This window comes from Geotrypetes seraphini, chromosome 7, assembly GCF_902459505.1.
Source record: "Geotrypetes seraphini chromosome 7, aGeoSer1.1, whole genome shotgun sequence".
Classification (NCBI taxonomy): domain Eukaryota; kingdom Metazoa; phylum Chordata; class Amphibia; order Gymnophiona; family Dermophiidae; genus Geotrypetes; species Geotrypetes seraphini.
This window is the reverse complement of record NC_047090.1, coordinates 112,616,642-112,634,837: the sequence shown is the minus strand read 5'-3', so window position 1 is coordinate 112,634,837 and position 18,196 is coordinate 112,616,642. Positions and strand designations below refer to the sequence as shown.

Genomic DNA, 18,196 nt, shown 5'->3' with positions numbered 1-18,196 from the left:
ATAGGAGGCAAAAAATAATAAATAGTAGCACAAAGAAAAGGAGGGAGCATGTTGTAAGCGATTCCATATTATTCTGAACTGCATTATATAGGGTCTACTCTATATGGTGTATCCCAAAGCAGTTTGGGTATTCAGTGTTGCAGGTTTCATAATGCAATAGGATATTGGTGTCAGAAATGTAGGATAGTTACTGTAAAAATCACAGAGGAATGAAGAGAAAAATATATCAGTATTCCCAACCTTACTCTTCATATATACTAACATAGTTTTGTAGAAATCCTCTATCGAAGGTTGCTCATATTGCTCAGCTGCAATGTGGAAAAGCAGGGAGGGCCTAAAATCTCCTTCCTGGGCAACTTGGTAGCTCTGTAGTATTAAAATTCCAGTGCAGCTAATGAATTGACCTATTAACAGTATTGTTCTGGTAATGTGTTCATTATGGTGAAGAATCAAGTTTTGTTGTTAGAGCTTGTCAAATTGTTCTTGATGACAAATTATGTGAAGCATTTGACTTGACATATATAATTGGTCTAGGAAAGAGTTTGCTGTTCTGCATGTATTAACTTTCTAAGTGATGTCCACAAAGAAGTTAGTGGCAAATCAGTTTGCTCTGTGCTTTTGGCTGCTGTTGTATATGTCAGGAAGAACACTTTTGTGTCATGACTTAATGTTTTTATGCCTTTTATGCTACTTGCATTTTTTTTCAAAGTAGGGCTTTGTGTTCTAACTTCTAACTTGCTGACCTTGTTTTCTATTTGTTAAATTTGCTGATTGTTTTTAATGTATGTTCTTGTTTTAGCAGGTAAAAAAAAGAAACATAATTGTTAGTCATTTTTCTTCTCACAATTAGCTGTTAGTGTTGTACAAAATTCATCTTGCATGCAATCTTTTCTTTATTAATTTTGCTAATATTTTTTAAAGAAAATGTTCATGTTTAACCTCTGCTGAGCTAAGAAGAAAATTAATGATTAACAATCACCTTTTAAGTATAAGATAGCTTCTGTTGAACACCTCTGGCTTTTGCTAGCTCCTTAAAGACTGACAGGAACTTACAAAGATCAATCAACTTGGCAGCAGCAGCCTATGTACATTCTTTTAGGTCTTTATAGTCCTGTGTTAAATTTACTTTTTTCACTAAATACTGTTGGAATTTGAAAAATATGGCAAACATGTGAGAGAAAGAATTACTATTTGGGGTTTAAACTTATTTAGTGTGTTTGGTGGTAGCTTTTTATAATTAATGTCCATACACATCTCTAGTATAAGCAAAGTACTACGACTATTATTAATTATCTACCAGTCTGCCTGGCTTGATTTGAAAACATAATGTGCAGAACTGAAAGCCCATATACCATGTTTCCCCGAAAATAAGCCTTAGAATCTTTTGGGGGGTAGGTCTTAATATAACACCTACTCCAAAAATAAGCCCTAGTCTCGGGATTCGTCGGCAGCAACTGTTCAAACCCCCTCCCCCCCCCCCCCGGCTGACACTCTTTCCTTCCCTCCCTCCCCGTTGACCACGAGCGAGCCCTACCTTGATCCAAAGCAGCGTTGGGCCAGCAGCACTCTAAATAGGCTGCTTGGCCTTGTCTGTCGGGGAATTCACTCTGCTGCTGCTTTAGATCAAGGTAGTGTGGGGAGGGAAGGATGGAGGGTCAGCAGTGGGGGCGGGGGGGGCTGCTCAAGGGTTCTGCTGCAGAAGGAATGGGAGGGAGGGTGGGAAGGATAGAAGCTTGGCAAGGGTTCTGCTGCACGAGGGACGGGAGGGAGGGAAAGAAAGATAGAAGCTGGGCAAACTTCTGCTGCACAGGGGGATGGGAGGGGAGGAAAGATGCTGCACATGTGGGGGAGAGAAAGGAAAGAGGAAGAATTGGGGTGAAGGAGAGGAAGGGAGAGATGATCATGTGCATACCCTGAAAATAAGATTTAGTGCGTTTTTTGAGAACATAAGAATTTGCTGCTTCTGGGTCAGACCAATGGTCCATCGTGCCCAGCAGTCCTGAGACCAGTCCTGAGACCAGTGTCCTGAGACCAGCCCTACCTGCATATGTTCTGGTTCAACAGGAACTTGTCTAACTTTGTCTTAAATCCCTGGAGGGTGTTTTCCCCTATAACAGCTCTGGAAGAGCGTTCCAGTTTTCTACCACTCTCTGGGTGAAGAAGAACTTCCTTACATTTGCACGGTATATAGCCCCTTTTAAATTTAGAGAGTGCCCTCTCGTTCTTGTTGAGCCCAAAATTAATATAAGACACTGTCTTATTTTCAGGGAAACACGCAATGTTAGATACTGACAGTGTGTCAAGTTTGTTGAGATGCTTCTCCTAATTAAGGCCTTAATACTGCCAACAGCTATTCAGAGCTGTTAGACCAGAAAAACAAAATAGGCTGCTAAGGAAAACCTTCACTAAAGTCAAAGATCCACATCTACTGTGGACATTGTTAGGCAGTTTGATTAGAGTATTTTACTTAGTTTGCTATAAAAGTGAATGAGTCTTAGATGGTAAATATTTAGGTTAAAAGCATCCATTGGCTAGATCAACGTTTCCAAGCCTTTTTAAATGCAAAGAATACCAGCGTTTTCAAAAATATTTCACAGTACAACATAGCCTCTATGGAGCAAACAGTGTGGATGCTGGAGAGAATTCATATTCCCAAAAGAAACCTAAGAACATAAGAAGTTGCCTCCACTGGGTCAGACCAGAGGTCCATCCTGCCCAGCGGTCTGCTCCCGCGGCGGCCCATCAGGTCCGCGACCTGTGAAGTAGTTTCTGACCACTTCTATAACCTACCTCTAGTTCTATCCGTACCCCTCTATCCCCTTATCCTCCAGGAACCTATCCAAACCTTCCTTGAACCCCTTTACAGAGTTCTGGCCTATCACATCCTCCGGAAGCGCGTTCCATGTGTCCACCATCCTCTGGGTAAAAAAGAACTTCCTAGCATTTGTTCTAAACCTGTCCCCTTTCAATTTCTTCGAGTGACCCCTAGTGATTGTGGCACCCCACAGTTTGAAGAATCTGTCCTTGTTCACTTTCTCTAAGGAACATTGAAAGCCCCACCAGAGGCAGAAAGAACTCAGGAGGTACTGTGGGCAACTGCCCAATGCACTTATTGCACAAAGTAGAACCTGGCTATCCATACCTAGTGTGCTGCCTGTTTAATTCCTTCACACCAGGGCTCGTGCCGTATCTAAGAAGGAGAGAGGCAAGTGTGATTATATATGTGCATATAAAATTGCTGATCTCTTATTGCTGTGAGGTGCTGAGAGCAAAGTCTGTGTTCTGGTTTGGACCAAAGCATAAGGCAGTGGCAACTCTTCCAAATACACCATTTAGACTAGATGGGGTGAGACACATGCAAAGGGATCTCTTCTTTTTTCAGATCAGAAAATTGGACATACTAGGCTTGTGCATAGAAAATAAGGATGTATAAAGAGATCTCTCAAAAGTTGTTTGGTTTTAAAAAATTTTGTTTTTAGAGTATTCAAGCTGCAATATGAGATAAAGATCTGAATTCTCTAATAGCAACCTCTTACTCATATCAGCATTTTAGGAGACAATTGAAAATATATTTGTTTACAAGATTCTTAGGAAATTAATGTATTACATTCAACTGTATATGTGCAGGTTTTAAAAAATTATTCCATTTTGTAAATCGCATAGAACTTAATGGTATTGCGGTATAGAAATAAATTGTTATGTTATGCTATTTGATTTGCAAAACTTGGCTTCCCGTTTCATTTTTATTTTCAGCTTCTTGAAACTGTAACAAAACTACCTGCAGTATTTGGTACAAAAAGAAAGTAACCCAGCAGACATGTAGACCAGGATATTTTTAGTTACCTGATATACATACCTATCTGCACACAATTAGGCATATCGTTTTACCCATAAATGATTTAAGGTTATTCATTTATTTCTGGTTTCAAAAATCTACCTTGGGAGTGAAAAGGCCTAATTAAAATCTGAAATTAAAAATGAATTCTTAAAGGAGTTGTCCTAAAAACTGGCCAGTTCATTACATTTCTGCTGCCAAGTTTGATTGATTATCTTACTAAAGAGATCTAAACAGCAAAGCAGAAAAATAGCCAAAGAAAATAGCTCTTTTGCATGGAACTTCCTTTGGGCTCTCTTCCCCCACCCTCCCCCCAATCTACATTTTCTGCCAGTTTTAGGACTTGTAGCTTTTTCTATTAGAATGTAATGCTTTAATCAGCATTATCCTAGTATTTCCATATTTGCCTATCGCAATATCTGTGGAAGATACTCCCCTCATTCCCTCCCTAATTCTAATATGTGCATGTTGGTTCTGAAACCCTGGGAGATTTGTAGTTTTCACCAGTAATAGTGCTCGACTTGTCCTCCCTGTTCCTCCAGGAAAGGAAGTTCTTCAAAGGCTTCTTTGGAAAAGTAAGTCTTGTGCCCAGTTTGTGCTTTTGTTGTAAGGAGTTACACCCCTGGTATAGCATCGCTATTCATCATAGCATTGTTGCGTTAATTTTTAAAACTTGCATTTCTAATGATGAAAGAGTTGTGAGAGAAATAGCTTGCCACATAGAATTATTAAAAGTAAGAACATAATATCCTGCCTTTTGAACATGTTTTTTTTTTTTAGTGGGGTATGAAAGTGGGGTATGAAAATAGTTATATATATTAAGGTGAATTACTGCATTATTAATGAAGCAGAAAGTAGTTGAAGATTTATGTTTACTAATTTCTCCAACAGTTATCTTGTACTATATATGGATTTAGACAATTAAGGATACCCTTGCTTTGTTTCACATTCACCATATGAGAGTCAAAAATTTTTTAAAAAATTTAAAGTACAGTGATTGTAAAAAGAATTGATCTAGAAGGTCGTTTTGGTATGTATTGGTCCTGAAGTAGTAAAACACTTACCCCTACCCCCTTTTATTAAGCTACGCTGTAGGTTTTTAGCACAGGCCGGCAAGGTAAGTACTCTGAAGCTCATAGGAATTCTATGAGCATTCGAGCATTTACCTTACCAGTGCACATAAAAAGCCTCTAGTGCAGCTTGATAAAAGGGACCCTTAGATATCAATTTTCAGTCATACTGCCATGACATAACATTAAATGGATAACTAAGGGCTCCTTTTACTAAGGTGTGTTAGGGCATTAACGCACGGAATAGCGCGCGCTGAATTGCTGTGCGCGCTAGACCTTAACACCAGTATTGAGCTGGCATAGTTCTAGCCGCGTAATGTGCGGTAATATCCTGCGTGCGCTAAAAACGCTAGCGCACCTAAGTAAAAGGAGCCCTAAGTTTGCTTAAATTTATATGGATTTTCATTGATCCACTACTCAAGTTCACTTGCTGGAAATCTACATTTCACTTACCTGTTAAGTTATTCCCATTCTTGTATAGTGAAACATGTATGCATGTATTTATTGGGATTATCTGTTTAGTGGTTGAATTTGTATTTTAGTAATATACTTTAAATCCTTTTTAAATATTATTTCTCTTGCATTGTAATCAGTTTTGTACTGGCTTGTCAGCTAAATGGGCTGTAAATTACAAATAAAATAATGTAAACATTAAGCCCTGCCCCTAGTGTGCTCTTATTTTAAGCAAATAATTTTGGCTATTTAACTGCCATGAATTGGCTTCAATAGTTTAAAAAAAAAACAACTTATTTTGGTACCTACTACATAAATTTTTTTAAATATTGACATGCTAAAATCCTTGGAAGAAGAAGGAGTTTCTTTTTTTTTTTTTTTTTTTAATTCTTTATTGATTTTTAATCTAAAACAGTGTCATACAAATGAAAGAACAGTAGGTATTACATACATTACACTAATATCCGTACAGGTAACATAAATATCATTCAATAATTACAGTTTCTTACATATACTAATAGCAGAATTTATCCTAATATATAATACCAATGAAGAATAAAGTTACCCAAATGTCGCTATTAATATTTACTCCCCACCTTCCAACCCCCCCACCCCCCCTGGATGTGTAAAAATAAATGAACCAAAGAAAAGGTATGATAAATATATATTATTATATTTTTACAAATTTAGTCAATGGGCTCCAAACTTTATTAAAAACTTCACTAAAACCCTTACACTCTGCGTTAATTCGTTCATATCTGTACGTAATGCACACATTCACCTACCAAAAAGTATAATTTATTCTATCATGGGTTTTCCAATTACTGGTAATCAATTGAATGGCTATTCCTGTTAGGATCATAAATAGACAACTCTTATATTTATCTAGAGTGGGTTTCACATGTAAAATCGTTCCACAAATTATAGCCTCATATGATAGTGGAACATTTGAATCCAAAACTAGATTTATTTGTCCCCCAAATTGACTTCCAAAATATATTTATAAACGGACAAAAATATAGCAGATGATCCAAAGTCCCTATATCCATATGACAATGCCAGCATCTATTAGACTTAGAACTATCTATTTTATTTAATCGAACTGGGGTCCAGAAAATCCTATGTAACAAATATAACCATGTTTGTCTCATAGATGCTGATGCTGTACACTTCAATCTCCAAGTCCAAATTCGTGGCCAACGAGATACAGAAATATACTGTTTTATCTTGATGCTCCAGATATCTCTAAGACTATTTTTTGGCTTTTTATTCAAAAATCCAAAAATCAATTTGTACCACTGGGCAGCCTGATGTCCTACTAAATCGATTTGATAGCAAAGGATTTGCAGGCTAAAATAAGTTTTTAAATGTTTCCATTCAGGGAACCCATTCTGAATAGCCTGTTTCAACTGCAACCACCTATATTGTTGAGACTTTAAAATGCCGAATGATTATTGCAGCTGTGAAAAATCAAGCAGTTTTCCATTAGATATAACATCATCTAATGTCCGAATACCCGCCTGCATCCAATTCTTCCAAGCGATCCCAGCACTGCCTATTTGGATCTTGGAGTTTAACTATATGGTCTGCAAAGTAGATTTCATTCTAGGAACCTCCGTTAATTTATCAATAAATTTGATTGTTTTCCACTTGTCCAATAAAATCACATTTTCCTTAGCATAACTATGTATTCTGATATTTAATATATGAGAAAGTCGCATCGGGGACATGATTTTCCACTCCAGATATAACCAATCTGGTTGATGTTCCAAAAGCTCAGGAAGGATCCAATACATACCTTGATGCATTATATAGGCTTGATGATACCTATAAAAGTTGGGAAAATTTACCCCACCCTCCACAATTGTCTTTTGTAGAGATACTAAAGCAATTCTTGCTTTTTTCCCCAGCCAAATAAATTTTGTCAAAATAACATTTAGCTTTTTGTAAAATGATCCCTGAAAATAAATTGGTAACATACCCATTTGGTAAACTACAGGCAAGATCATTATTTTGACAGTTTGAACTCTCCCCCACCAAGACAAGTGTAAAGGGTTCCATTACTCACACATCTGTGACTTTTAATAATAGAGATTTTTCATTCATTCATGAGAAATCTCCGTAAAATCAGAAAATTCTTTGACCAAGCACAATTTAGACTAATCGTCCAATCCCTAGTCTTAGGTCTGCTGGATTATTGCAACTCCCTATATCTTCCTTGTCCAGCCACTATGATAAAACAACTCCAGACCATACAAAACACCGCCCTCAGATTGATCTACTCACTCAAAAAATATGATCACATAACAACTGCCTTCTTAGACTCTCACTGGCTACCCATACAAGCACGAATCCAATTCAAATTCTACTGCCTGATATTCAAAGCATTACACGGCTCTTCCCCCTCCTATCTAAATAACCGCTTAAACCAAATCTCCACCTCAAGACACAGAAGAACCTCGAACCCTTTCGCCTTCCCCCCACTCAAAGGCACACAACGCAAGAAAATGTTTGACAACCTTCTAGCAACACAAGCAGCAAAAATCAACCATTCTATCTCCAATCTTATGACAATATCAGACAACTTCAAAACATTCAGAAAAGAAATCAAAACCCTGCTTTTCAAAAAATTCATCCAAATATCTTAACCCCTCCTCTTTTACCTCCAGAAGATTCACCTACCTTCAGATAACCTTCCCCCAAATTACCCACCTTAACACCTTCCAATTAAACAAATACCATAAATAGATTGTAACCTACCCTCTCTAACTGAATTCCATATGTATTTTTCATACAGTTCTTCACTGTCAGTTTAATTTCCATCCTATAAATTCACATAGAATTTTTCTTTTTTCAACCATCTTTATTTTCTCTTCTTTATTAATTTCCAGGTACTTTAGTTAGATTGTGAGCCTTCGGGACAGTAAGGGAATTTTTTAAGTACCTTCTTACTTCTCATTTATAATCTTAATGTATATTTTCTTCAAACCGCTTAGAACCTAACGGATATAGCGGTATATAAGAAATAAATTACATTACATTACATTACATTTATCTTCATCGTTTCTTCCAATGTACTTTTAATCAAAATACCTAAATATTTAATACCATCATCCTTCCAGATAAAAGGAAATTCATCAAATAGTCCTTTTACACAATGTACATTTAATGGAAGAACCTCTGATTTACTCCAATTTATTTTGTAACCAGAGAATTTTCCAAATCTATTAATCAAATCCAATAAATTTGGGATGGTAGTTTCAGGATTTCTCAAATGAAGCAATATATCATCTGCATATGCAGAAACTTTGTATTCCCGACTTGCATAAGCAATATCACGTATCTCCTTCGCTTGTTTGATAGTCAATAACAAGGGTTCCAAAACAATATCAAATAGCAATGGAGATAACGGACATCCCTGCCTAACTCCCCTTTTCAAGTAAAAACGTTCTGAAAAAGTATTATTAATATATAATCTAGCAGAAGGAGAGCTATACAAGGTTTGAATCATTTGTATAAATCCAGAACCAGTACATAGTTTTGCCAAACGTAAAGCTAATAACTTAGTTAATATTTTCCAATATACATTAATCAAAGAAATTGGCCTGTAATTAGAAACCAACATGAGATCGTTATCTGGCTTGGGCAAAACAATAGTTAATGATTCTGCCATAGTACCTGTCATACAACCATTTTTCAGTTGATCTTGATATAAATTTAGTAGATGAGGTAACAATATGTCTTGAAATGATGTATAAAATTCTACTGTATATCCATCAAAGGAGTTTCTTTACAGCCAAATCCTTAAGATTTGACCAGTTCTGAAACTGGATGATGTTCACAACTTTGGTAACAGTTCTAACATATCTGACCTTTGACTAGAGGAATCCTACATACTGTATAGAACATTGTTAAGAAATGTTAGATCTCTGTGATCCAAAGGTCATTGATTATTTGTTGTGTCACTGTATAAGGCTAGTAAATCTTCCATACAACATTTGAATCTATTATTTAGAGGCAATTCACTTTCTCACACACCCCCCTTTTACAAAACTGCAGAAGCGGTTCTTAGCGCAGGCTGCTACCGATGCTAATAGGAACTCTATGAGTGTCGGGAGCAGCGCAGAGCATTTAGCGCACCTGCCTGAGCAAAAAACCACTTTCGCAGTTTTGGAAAAGGGAGGGTATGTTCTGTGTAATCTTTCTCCTCAGAATATTAATGTATTAGAGTATTTTAGCTGGGCAGTGAGAAGTTCTCAGCACAGCCAAGAAGAAAATGATGTGGAGTCATGAAACTTACAAGTTATTCCACACTTTTTTGTTTTGTTTCATTTTATATCATTGAAGCGAAAAGTGTCGAGAAAAGTACGGCCTCTCGTATACTGAGACAACATTGCCATGAGCCTTTATTTGCAGCTACTTGAATTGCCCTGTTTTTTCCTTCTCCCTCTAGAACTCTTCAGTGTGACAATTCTTGGCTAGTTACACCAGTGAGTGTACACACTAAGTATACTTAATATGCATTTTCTCCATAATGTGTTACCGTTATGTGAATGCCTTTTTAAATGACTAGAAAATAATTGTTTGAGAGTGCAAACAGAAACATCCTTTTCTTTTTTTTTTTTAATTTGTAGCATGTTCTTGGATTTATAATGTTAAGACCTGGAAAGGAAATTATGATTTAGCTTGTTTGAAAACTTTAAGGAGAAATTTTATGTTGTGGTCAAATATAATTTGTATGTATTATCTTTGGGAACAAGTATTTACCTTGGTATATAACAAAGGAAGGAATGGTGAAGTAAATACACATATCCTTTTAGACAGTGGTTTGAGTCTAAAATATGAAGCTGCATAGCAAGCCAAGAAAATTTGCAAAAATAGTTTGCTACTAATACTTAACCTATATGAAGGTGGTTTGAAAAGTTTAGTAACAAGCAAGTTAAACAGTCGTAGTCCCCATTAAGGACTATACGCTTTGTCCAGCGAGTTTCTGGTTTTATCATATTGTAGGAAAAATAACTTACAAAAAATTGGAAACTCGCTGGACTAAGTGCTCCTTTTATCAAGGTGTGGTAGCGGTTTAACGCGCGGAATACCGTGCGTTAAACCGTCTGCTGCGCTAGTACCTAATGCCTCTATTGATGAGGTGTTAGGATTTTAGGCTGCCACGGGGGTTAGCAATTTTTATGTTAAATCTGTTTTATTGTAAATAAAGGAAGTCAGTAGTTCAATACAGAAATAACACTACAGATTCCTCAACAATTTAATTTAACAGGTGGAGCTGGAGTCCTTAAAACGAGAACATTCTCCTAGTGTCCTACAGACCTATTCCCTTCCCCCCTCCCCCCCCAAGAAAATCAGAAGAAGAAATGACCACATTACCCTTAACTCAAGTTCAAGAGGCTCAATTCATTCAACACTAGACTTCTGACTTTACATTACATTACATTACATTAGGGATTTCTATTCCGCCATTACCTTGCGGTTCAAGGCGGATTACAAAAGGTTAATTTAAAAAAACAGAGTTACAATGATTAGCTAGAGAGGTAAGTTGTAGATCTTATAAACATTTAGCGGGTTGTTGAGGGTGAGGTGGTTTGTAAGAGAGTTAATAGGTGGTCATAGTGGAGATTCTTTTGTTATTATTAGTGCAGTAATGGGTAGATCAAATGTCAGTTTTAGAGTTACTAAGAGGTCATGGTGTTATTGCTGCTTCAGGAATTTCTTGAAAAGTGTGGTTTTTATTTCTTTTCTGAACGTCCTATAGTCTGGGGTGGTCATCAGAAGGTTGGAGATCTGGTTGTCCAGCCTTGCGGCTTGAGTGGCTAGGAGGCCGTCGTGTAGTTTTGTTCTTTTTACTTCCTTGATTGGGGGGGGTATGAATGGGGAGTGCGTTTTTCTGTGTCTGGTAGTGGGTGCTTGGATGAGGCGATTGTTCAGGTATGATGGGCTGTCTCCGTGTAGGGTTTTAAATAATATGCAGTAGAATTTGAATTGGATTCTTTCTTGTATTGGAAGCCAATGTGAGTTGATGAAGGCTTCAGTGATGTGGTCATGTTTTTTCAATGAGTAGATGAGTCTCAAAGCTGTATTTTGGATTGTTTGGAGTTGTCTTATCGTAGTTGCAGGGCAAGGAAGGAAGAGGATGTTACAGTAGTCCAATATACCTAGTATTAGGGATTGTACTATAAGTTGGAATTGTGTTCTTTCAAAGAATTTTCGGACTTGTCTCAGATTTCTCATGACTGCGAATGATTTCTGAATTGTTTTATTTATTTGCGGTTTCATAGTGCAGCATCTGTCTATGGTCATGCCAAGTAGTTTTATGGTGGTTTGGATGGGATATTTGATTGCGTTTATATCTAAGTTGGTTGTGGTTTGGACCTTGTCATTTTCGAGGAGGATGAATTTGGTTTTGTCTTGGTTGAGTTTAAGTTTGTGATTTTTCATCCAGGTTGTGACTGTTTCAAGTGTTTGGTGAAGTTTGTCTGTCATGGTAGGTTTAGAATGATCGTATGGGATGAGGATGGTGATGTCATCCGCATAACTATAGGTGGTTATGCCCAGATTGTCCAGATGCGTTCCTAGAGAAGCAGTGTAGAGATTGAAGAGGGTAGGGGATAGTGGAGATCCTTGTGGTACGCCGCAGGGGTTTGACCAGGATTCTGACTTTTCTTTGTTTGATTTTACACTGTAGGTTCTGAGTTTTAGGAATCCTTTAAACCAAGAGTATACTTTATCTGAGATGCCTATTGCATCTAAGATCTGTAGAAGGATGTTGTGGTCCACTAAGTCGAATGCCGCAGTTAGGTCCAGTTGTATGAGAAGCATTTTTTTCCCTGTACTAAGTTGTTGTCTGACGGTATCCATAAGGGAGCCTAGTAGTGTCTCTGTACTGAAGTTTGTTCTGAAGCCTGATTGCATGGGGTGGAGTAGGTTGTGGTCATCTATGTAATCAGTGAGGAGTTTGGCTACTAGGCCTTCTATAATTTTGACATATAGCGGAATTGAGGCTATAGGTCTAAAGTTATATGCGATTGAAGATAGGGCTCCTATACTGATTTTAAAAGAAGTTATTTAATGTTTAGGGAAAGAAACCTCTGTGTTTCTTTCTTTTTTTTTTAAATTTGTTCTATTACATCTACTCAGGAGTCCATATGTTAGATAATCAATCCATTCCCATGAACCAGGTTTTGCAGAACTGTATTACTCACAGAACTGTATTACTGTATTTCAGCACCTCCTACATTGCCAGTGGAGTATAGTGCCCTTCCAGTTTTTCCTTCTGCCAATGAACTGTGCATAGGTGTTCCTGATCTGCTCTGCTTAACAGTTATAAGTTAATTTTTTCTGAAGCTTTGGTGCCCTGAGACCTCATATTTGGGGATTCTTTGCCTGGGAAAGGATGCAGGTTTTATGGAGACAAACTGTAGCTCACAGGGCAAACCTTTGGGTGACCTGTGCTACTTCAGGGCTTGGGATCTGTTCCCTTGGGAGCCAGCTCGCTTTCTGAATTTTTCAGAGGCTTGAGCGCAGACTGTGAGTGCCCTGAATAAGAGCCCTCGGGGTATCAAGGAGCCAGCTGCATATTTTTCCATCCCCCCTGTCGTGCTTTGAGGTTCCGTGGGGGGTGGAAGTCTTGGATGGGGTTAGTCCAAACAACAACCCAAAGATTTCCTTGTTTGGAGTTGTTATTTAAAGTTTCTAAGGCAGAAAGTCCTTTCCACCTTTCCAACATAGGATCCCTCCACCCATCCAACCACATTCTGTGAAAAAAACAATACCAAAGGGGAAAGGTTTAAATGTGGGAACAGTTACCCCATGTTCTTTCATTAGACCTGAGGTGGTGAGGCATGGAGGTAAGCATAGTGATAAGAGAAAATGTTCTGCCACTGTAAAAGGTAGAGCTGATGACATGGAAGGCAGGATGGGAAATGTTGAAGCAATAATTGAGACAGGGTGTCACAGTCCCTTGAGCTAGCACCATTTCTAACTTTTACTTCTTTATTTTATTTTTTTAATAGACAAGAGTTTTAACCTGTCCTTTCTAACTGGCTTATAACTGAACAAAGAATTTATCAGTATAACCCCCAATCTCTAATTTTCCCAGGTTTTGAGAGAGTTTTTTCTTACAGGCTAGCAATTCAGGATTCTGGCTTAATGGGGAGTAGGTCTGCTATAAAACAGCAAGCAGATTGAATACAAATTATAGAAGGTTGGTATTTTTTTTTTTCACACCATGCATAATAAAGGTGTGGAATCTATTGCCAGAGGACATGATCAAGGTGACTAACATAGCAGGTTTGGACAAGTTCTTGGATGAGAACTCTGTTTACTTGGCTAATAATTTTCTGTGGAGAGTCACTGCTTATCAGAAATGAGCAAAAAAAGAAAGAATCTACATTTGGGATTTGCAAAGGAATTGTGACTCAGGCTGGCCAGTATCGGAAATAAGATGCTGGGTTTGATGAAGGCGGTGAAGGCGAGCCTTAGCAAGAGCGCCTTTGCAAAGGAGCCTGCAGAAGGAGCCAGGAAGCTGGGCTGACTAACAGGGAGCCCCAAAATGTAAGTTATATTCCGGTTTATTGTTCTTTTTGTTTACTTTTACCTAGCCACACAACACACACCGAGACAGGCACTCTCAATCAGCTCAGCAGCACCAACACAACCAAAACCAATAACCAACAGGAGGACTGCTATCAAGAGGGCAGGACACACACAACTGAGAAGGAGAACAAGACATGAGCGCCCACGGAAGCCAGAAGATGAGCTTTCCAGTCTTCTGCACCATCTGCAGTATGTATGACTACCTCCCCTCGGGGACTAGGGCATATGTTTGCAGCCGATGCGAGGAGCTGGACAGCCTGAAACTGCAAGTTCGGCTGCTGGAGGGAACTGTGATGGAACTGGAAGAACTCCTTGCCAGGAAGGAAGAAAACCGTATGCAGGAGAAATCGCTAGGGGAGCCCGATACCAGCGAAGGGATCGTGAAACTAGAAAGATTCATCGAGGAAGCCCACCAGCAACATGTGGCGGTCCCAGGGCTGGAGAACCCACCAACCGAGGAAGAGGATCCAGGCGATATGGAAGGAGGCACCACTACAACCGAGGAAGTGTCAAAAGCGGAGGTAAAGGATGACCACACACCAAGCAGAAATGAGAGCCCGTCTGGTAATCAACCACAGCAGAGAGAAGTCAGGTCCTACACCATGGATACAGACTTACGACCTACTAAGAACCCCCGAATAAAGAAGACAGGGATCATCGTTGGAGATTCCATCATACGCAATGTGGACAGCCACATCACAGGAGGAAGGGAAGATAGACTGGTCACCTGCCTGCCTGGTGCTAGGATGAAGGATGTGGCCAACAGGATCACCACGATCATAGACAGCGCGGGAGGAGAGGACACTGCTGTGATTATCCACGTGGGAACCAACGATGTGAGCGGACAGAAGTACGACAGGGAAGAAATGAAGGGCCAACTCCGCTCACTCGGAAGGAAACTGAAGGTCAGGGAGGTGAAAGTGGCCTTCTCAGAAATCCTTCCGGTACCGAGAGCAGATGGAAAGAGACAGGATGAGCTGCGAGCAATCAACGCCTGGATGAGACGATGGTGCGCCGAGGAAGGATTTGACTTCGTACACAACTGGACGACATTCTGGGGAAGAAGCAGATATTATAGAAAAGACGGCCTACACCTCACAAAGCAAGGAGCAAGAGTCTTGGCTGGAAACATGAAGAAGAAGGCTTTAAACTAAGGAGCAGGGGAAAGCCGACAGTCGACATCCAGTCGATGGCCCGGGCATCAGGGGATCCCAAAGATGTATCTGCAAACAACTGCTCAGATAAACGGGAAAAAGATGTTGCAACCGAAAGTGGCAAAGGAAGAGAAAAACATGTGGCAATCGAAAGTGACAAAGAAGGAGCGCAAAAAGATGCAAAAAAGGTTATGGTGACTAAAAAGATCAAGAAGGCTGCACAGAAAGAGCTCAAATGTATGTACACAAATGCCAGAAGCTTGACTAACAAAATGGGGGAACTGGAAGCACTAGCAAGAAGACAAAAACTAGATATCATTGGAATAGCCAAAACTTGATGGAAGGAAGAAAATGAATGGGACACAGTACTGCAGGGATACAAACTATACAGAAGAGATAGAATAGGGCAAAAAGGGGGAGGTATTGCCCTGTATGTCCAAGAAGGAATAGAGTCCATCAGAGAAGGGATGACGGAAGGAAAAGATAAACTCGAGTCCCCCTGGATAAAGATTCCTAGACAGAGCAGAGCAGACACAAAAATTGGCCTCTATTATCGACCCCCAGCACAAACGGAAGAAACAGACACAGCAATTATAGAGGAAATCAACCATGAATGTAGAACAGGTAATGTAACGATCATGGGAAACTTCAACTTTCCGGGGATAAACTGGAACCTAGGAACCTCAAACTGCGGCAGGGAAACAAAGTTCCTAGAAATAATAGGTGATTGCTTCCTGGAACAAATGGTGGGAGAACCGACAAGAGGAACTGCAACCTTGGACTTAGTCCTAAATGGCATAAATGGAAGGACAACAGACGTGGAAGTCACGGCCCTGCTAGGGACGAGCGATCACAACATGATCAATTTTAAGATTGGCATTGGGGTGGGGAAACGAACCAAGACTCAAACCACAACCCTTAACTTCAGAAAGGGGAACTACGAAAGCATGAGAGCCATGGTTAAAAAGCGACTCAAGAAAAAGACAGCCGAAATCAAAATGGTCGACCAAGCATGGTCCCTACTAAAAAATACCATCACTGAAGCGCAGAATCTTTACATTCCGCTAATATCCAAAGAAAGGAAAAATAAGAACAAAAGAACCAGGTTGGTTAACTAATGGGGTGAAAGATGCGATAAGGGATAAGAGGAACTCGTATAAAAAATGGAAAGGTGAACAAACGACGGAGGCTGGAACAATCACAGGGTCGACTAGAAGAAGTGTCACAAGGTGATAAGAGTCGTCAAAAAGATCTACGAGGAAAGGATAGTGCAAGAAGCCAAAAACTTCAAGCCCTTTTTTAGATACATAAAAGGGAAAAAACCAGCAAAGAAGGGAGTGGGCCCCCTCGATGATCAAGGGAGAAAAGGGTGCATCAAAGAGGACAAACAGATTGCAGATAGGCTAAATTCATTCTTTGCGTCTGTCTTTACCAAAGAGGACACTGCGTCAATGCCCGATCCAGGGAAAGTATTCAATGGAGAAGTTGAGGATAGTCTCACCACAGTGAACGTGGACTTGGACAGGATATACTATCAGATCAGCAGACTAAAAAGCGACAAGTCCCCCGGACCAGATGGGATTCACCCAAGAGTGCTAAAGGAACTTAAAGTAGAAATCGGAGTGCTACTACAATCCCTAGCTAATTTGTCAATTAGAACCGGACAAATACCAGACGACTGGAAGAGAGCGAATGTCATTCCAATCTTCAAAAAAGGATCGAGAGGAGAACCAGGCAACTATAGACCTGTGAGTCTTACATCGGTTCCTGGGAAGATGGTTGAGGCATTAATCATGGATAGCATAGTGCAACACCTGGAAAACCACGACCTGATAAGAACTAGTCAACACGGCTTCAGGAAGGGGAAGTCATGTCTGACAAATTTACTTCAATTCTTTGAAAAGGTGAACAAACAAATCGACAGCGGAGACCCGGTGGATATAATATACTTGGATTTCCAGAAGGCATTTGACAAGGTTCCACACGCTAGGCTTCTAAAGAAACTACAAAGCCATGGAATTGAAGGGGCTATACTAAGATGGATCGGCAATTGGCTGGAGAACAGATTGAAGAGGGTAGGCATAAATGGGAAGTTCTCAGACAGGGAAAAGTTGACAAGCAGTGTGCCCCAGGGCTCGGTTCTTGGGCCAATCTTATTCAATATATTCATAAATGACCTGGAAGAGGAAACGACGAGTAATATAATCAAGTTCGCAGATGACACAAAACTATGATGGTTAGTGGGGTCACAAATGGACAGCGAAGAACTCCAAAGAGATTTGAACCAGCTAGAGAAGTGGGCAGAAAAGTGGCAGATGAAGTTTAACATAGACAAATGTAAAGTGATGCACCTGGGCACAAAGAACAGGGAATATGAATATAAAATGTTAGGTGTGACGTTGGGCAAGAGCGAACAAGAAAGAGACCTGGGGGTACTGATAGACAGGACCCTGAAGCCGTCGGCACAATGGGCAGCAGCGGCAAAGAATGCCAACAGGATGTTGGGCATGATAAAGAAGGGTATCTCGAGTAGATCGGCGGATGTTATAATGCCGCTTTACAGAGCAATGGTCAGACCACACCTGGAGTACTGTGTCCAACACTGGTCTCATCACCTAAAGAAGGATATAACCCTGCTGGAGAGGATGCAGAGGCGAGCCCGAAGCTAGTAAAAGGTATGGGAAATTTGAGCTACAAAGAACGCCTCGGAAAACTAAGTTTGTTCACCCTTGAGAAGAGAAGACTGCGAGGGGATATGATAGAGACTTTCAAAATACTAAAAGGACTCCACAAAATAGAGCAAAAAGCATCGTTATTCACGTTGTCAAATGAGACTCGGACAAGAGGGCACGGGCTGAAATTGAGGGGCGACAGGCCCAGGACGAATGTCAGGAAGTTCTGTTTCACACAGCGAGTGGTGGACGTTTGGAATGCTCTCCCGGAGGAGGTTGTGATGGAAACCTCCATTATGGGATTCAAGTGCAAGTTGGATGCACACCTCCTTGCAAATCACATTGAGGGATACGGCTAAATATGGTCATCATAAGGGAACACCTAGGTCTCCATCAAGGAACACT

At 39.8% G+C, this 18,196-nt stretch overlaps 1 protein-coding gene across 9 annotated transcripts in view; it reads left to right on the top strand.

The window, feature by feature from the left end:
• The window catches only part of NUMB (NUMB endocytic adaptor protein), a 165,148-nt gene that overhangs the window by 83,692 nt on the left and 63,260 nt on the right, over positions 1-18,196 (top strand). For 7 of the 9 annotated variants that reach the window (XM_033951083.1, XM_033951084.1, XM_033951085.1 and 4 more), the window contains one exon: positions 4,378-4,410. The exons of the other annotated variants lie outside the window; for them this stretch is intronic. In XM_033951083.1, the coding sequence (XP_033806974.1) occupies positions 4,378-4,410 (33 nt within the window). The remainder of the gene's footprint in view (positions 1-4,377; positions 4,411-18,196) is intronic. 9 annotated transcript variants of the gene reach the window in all.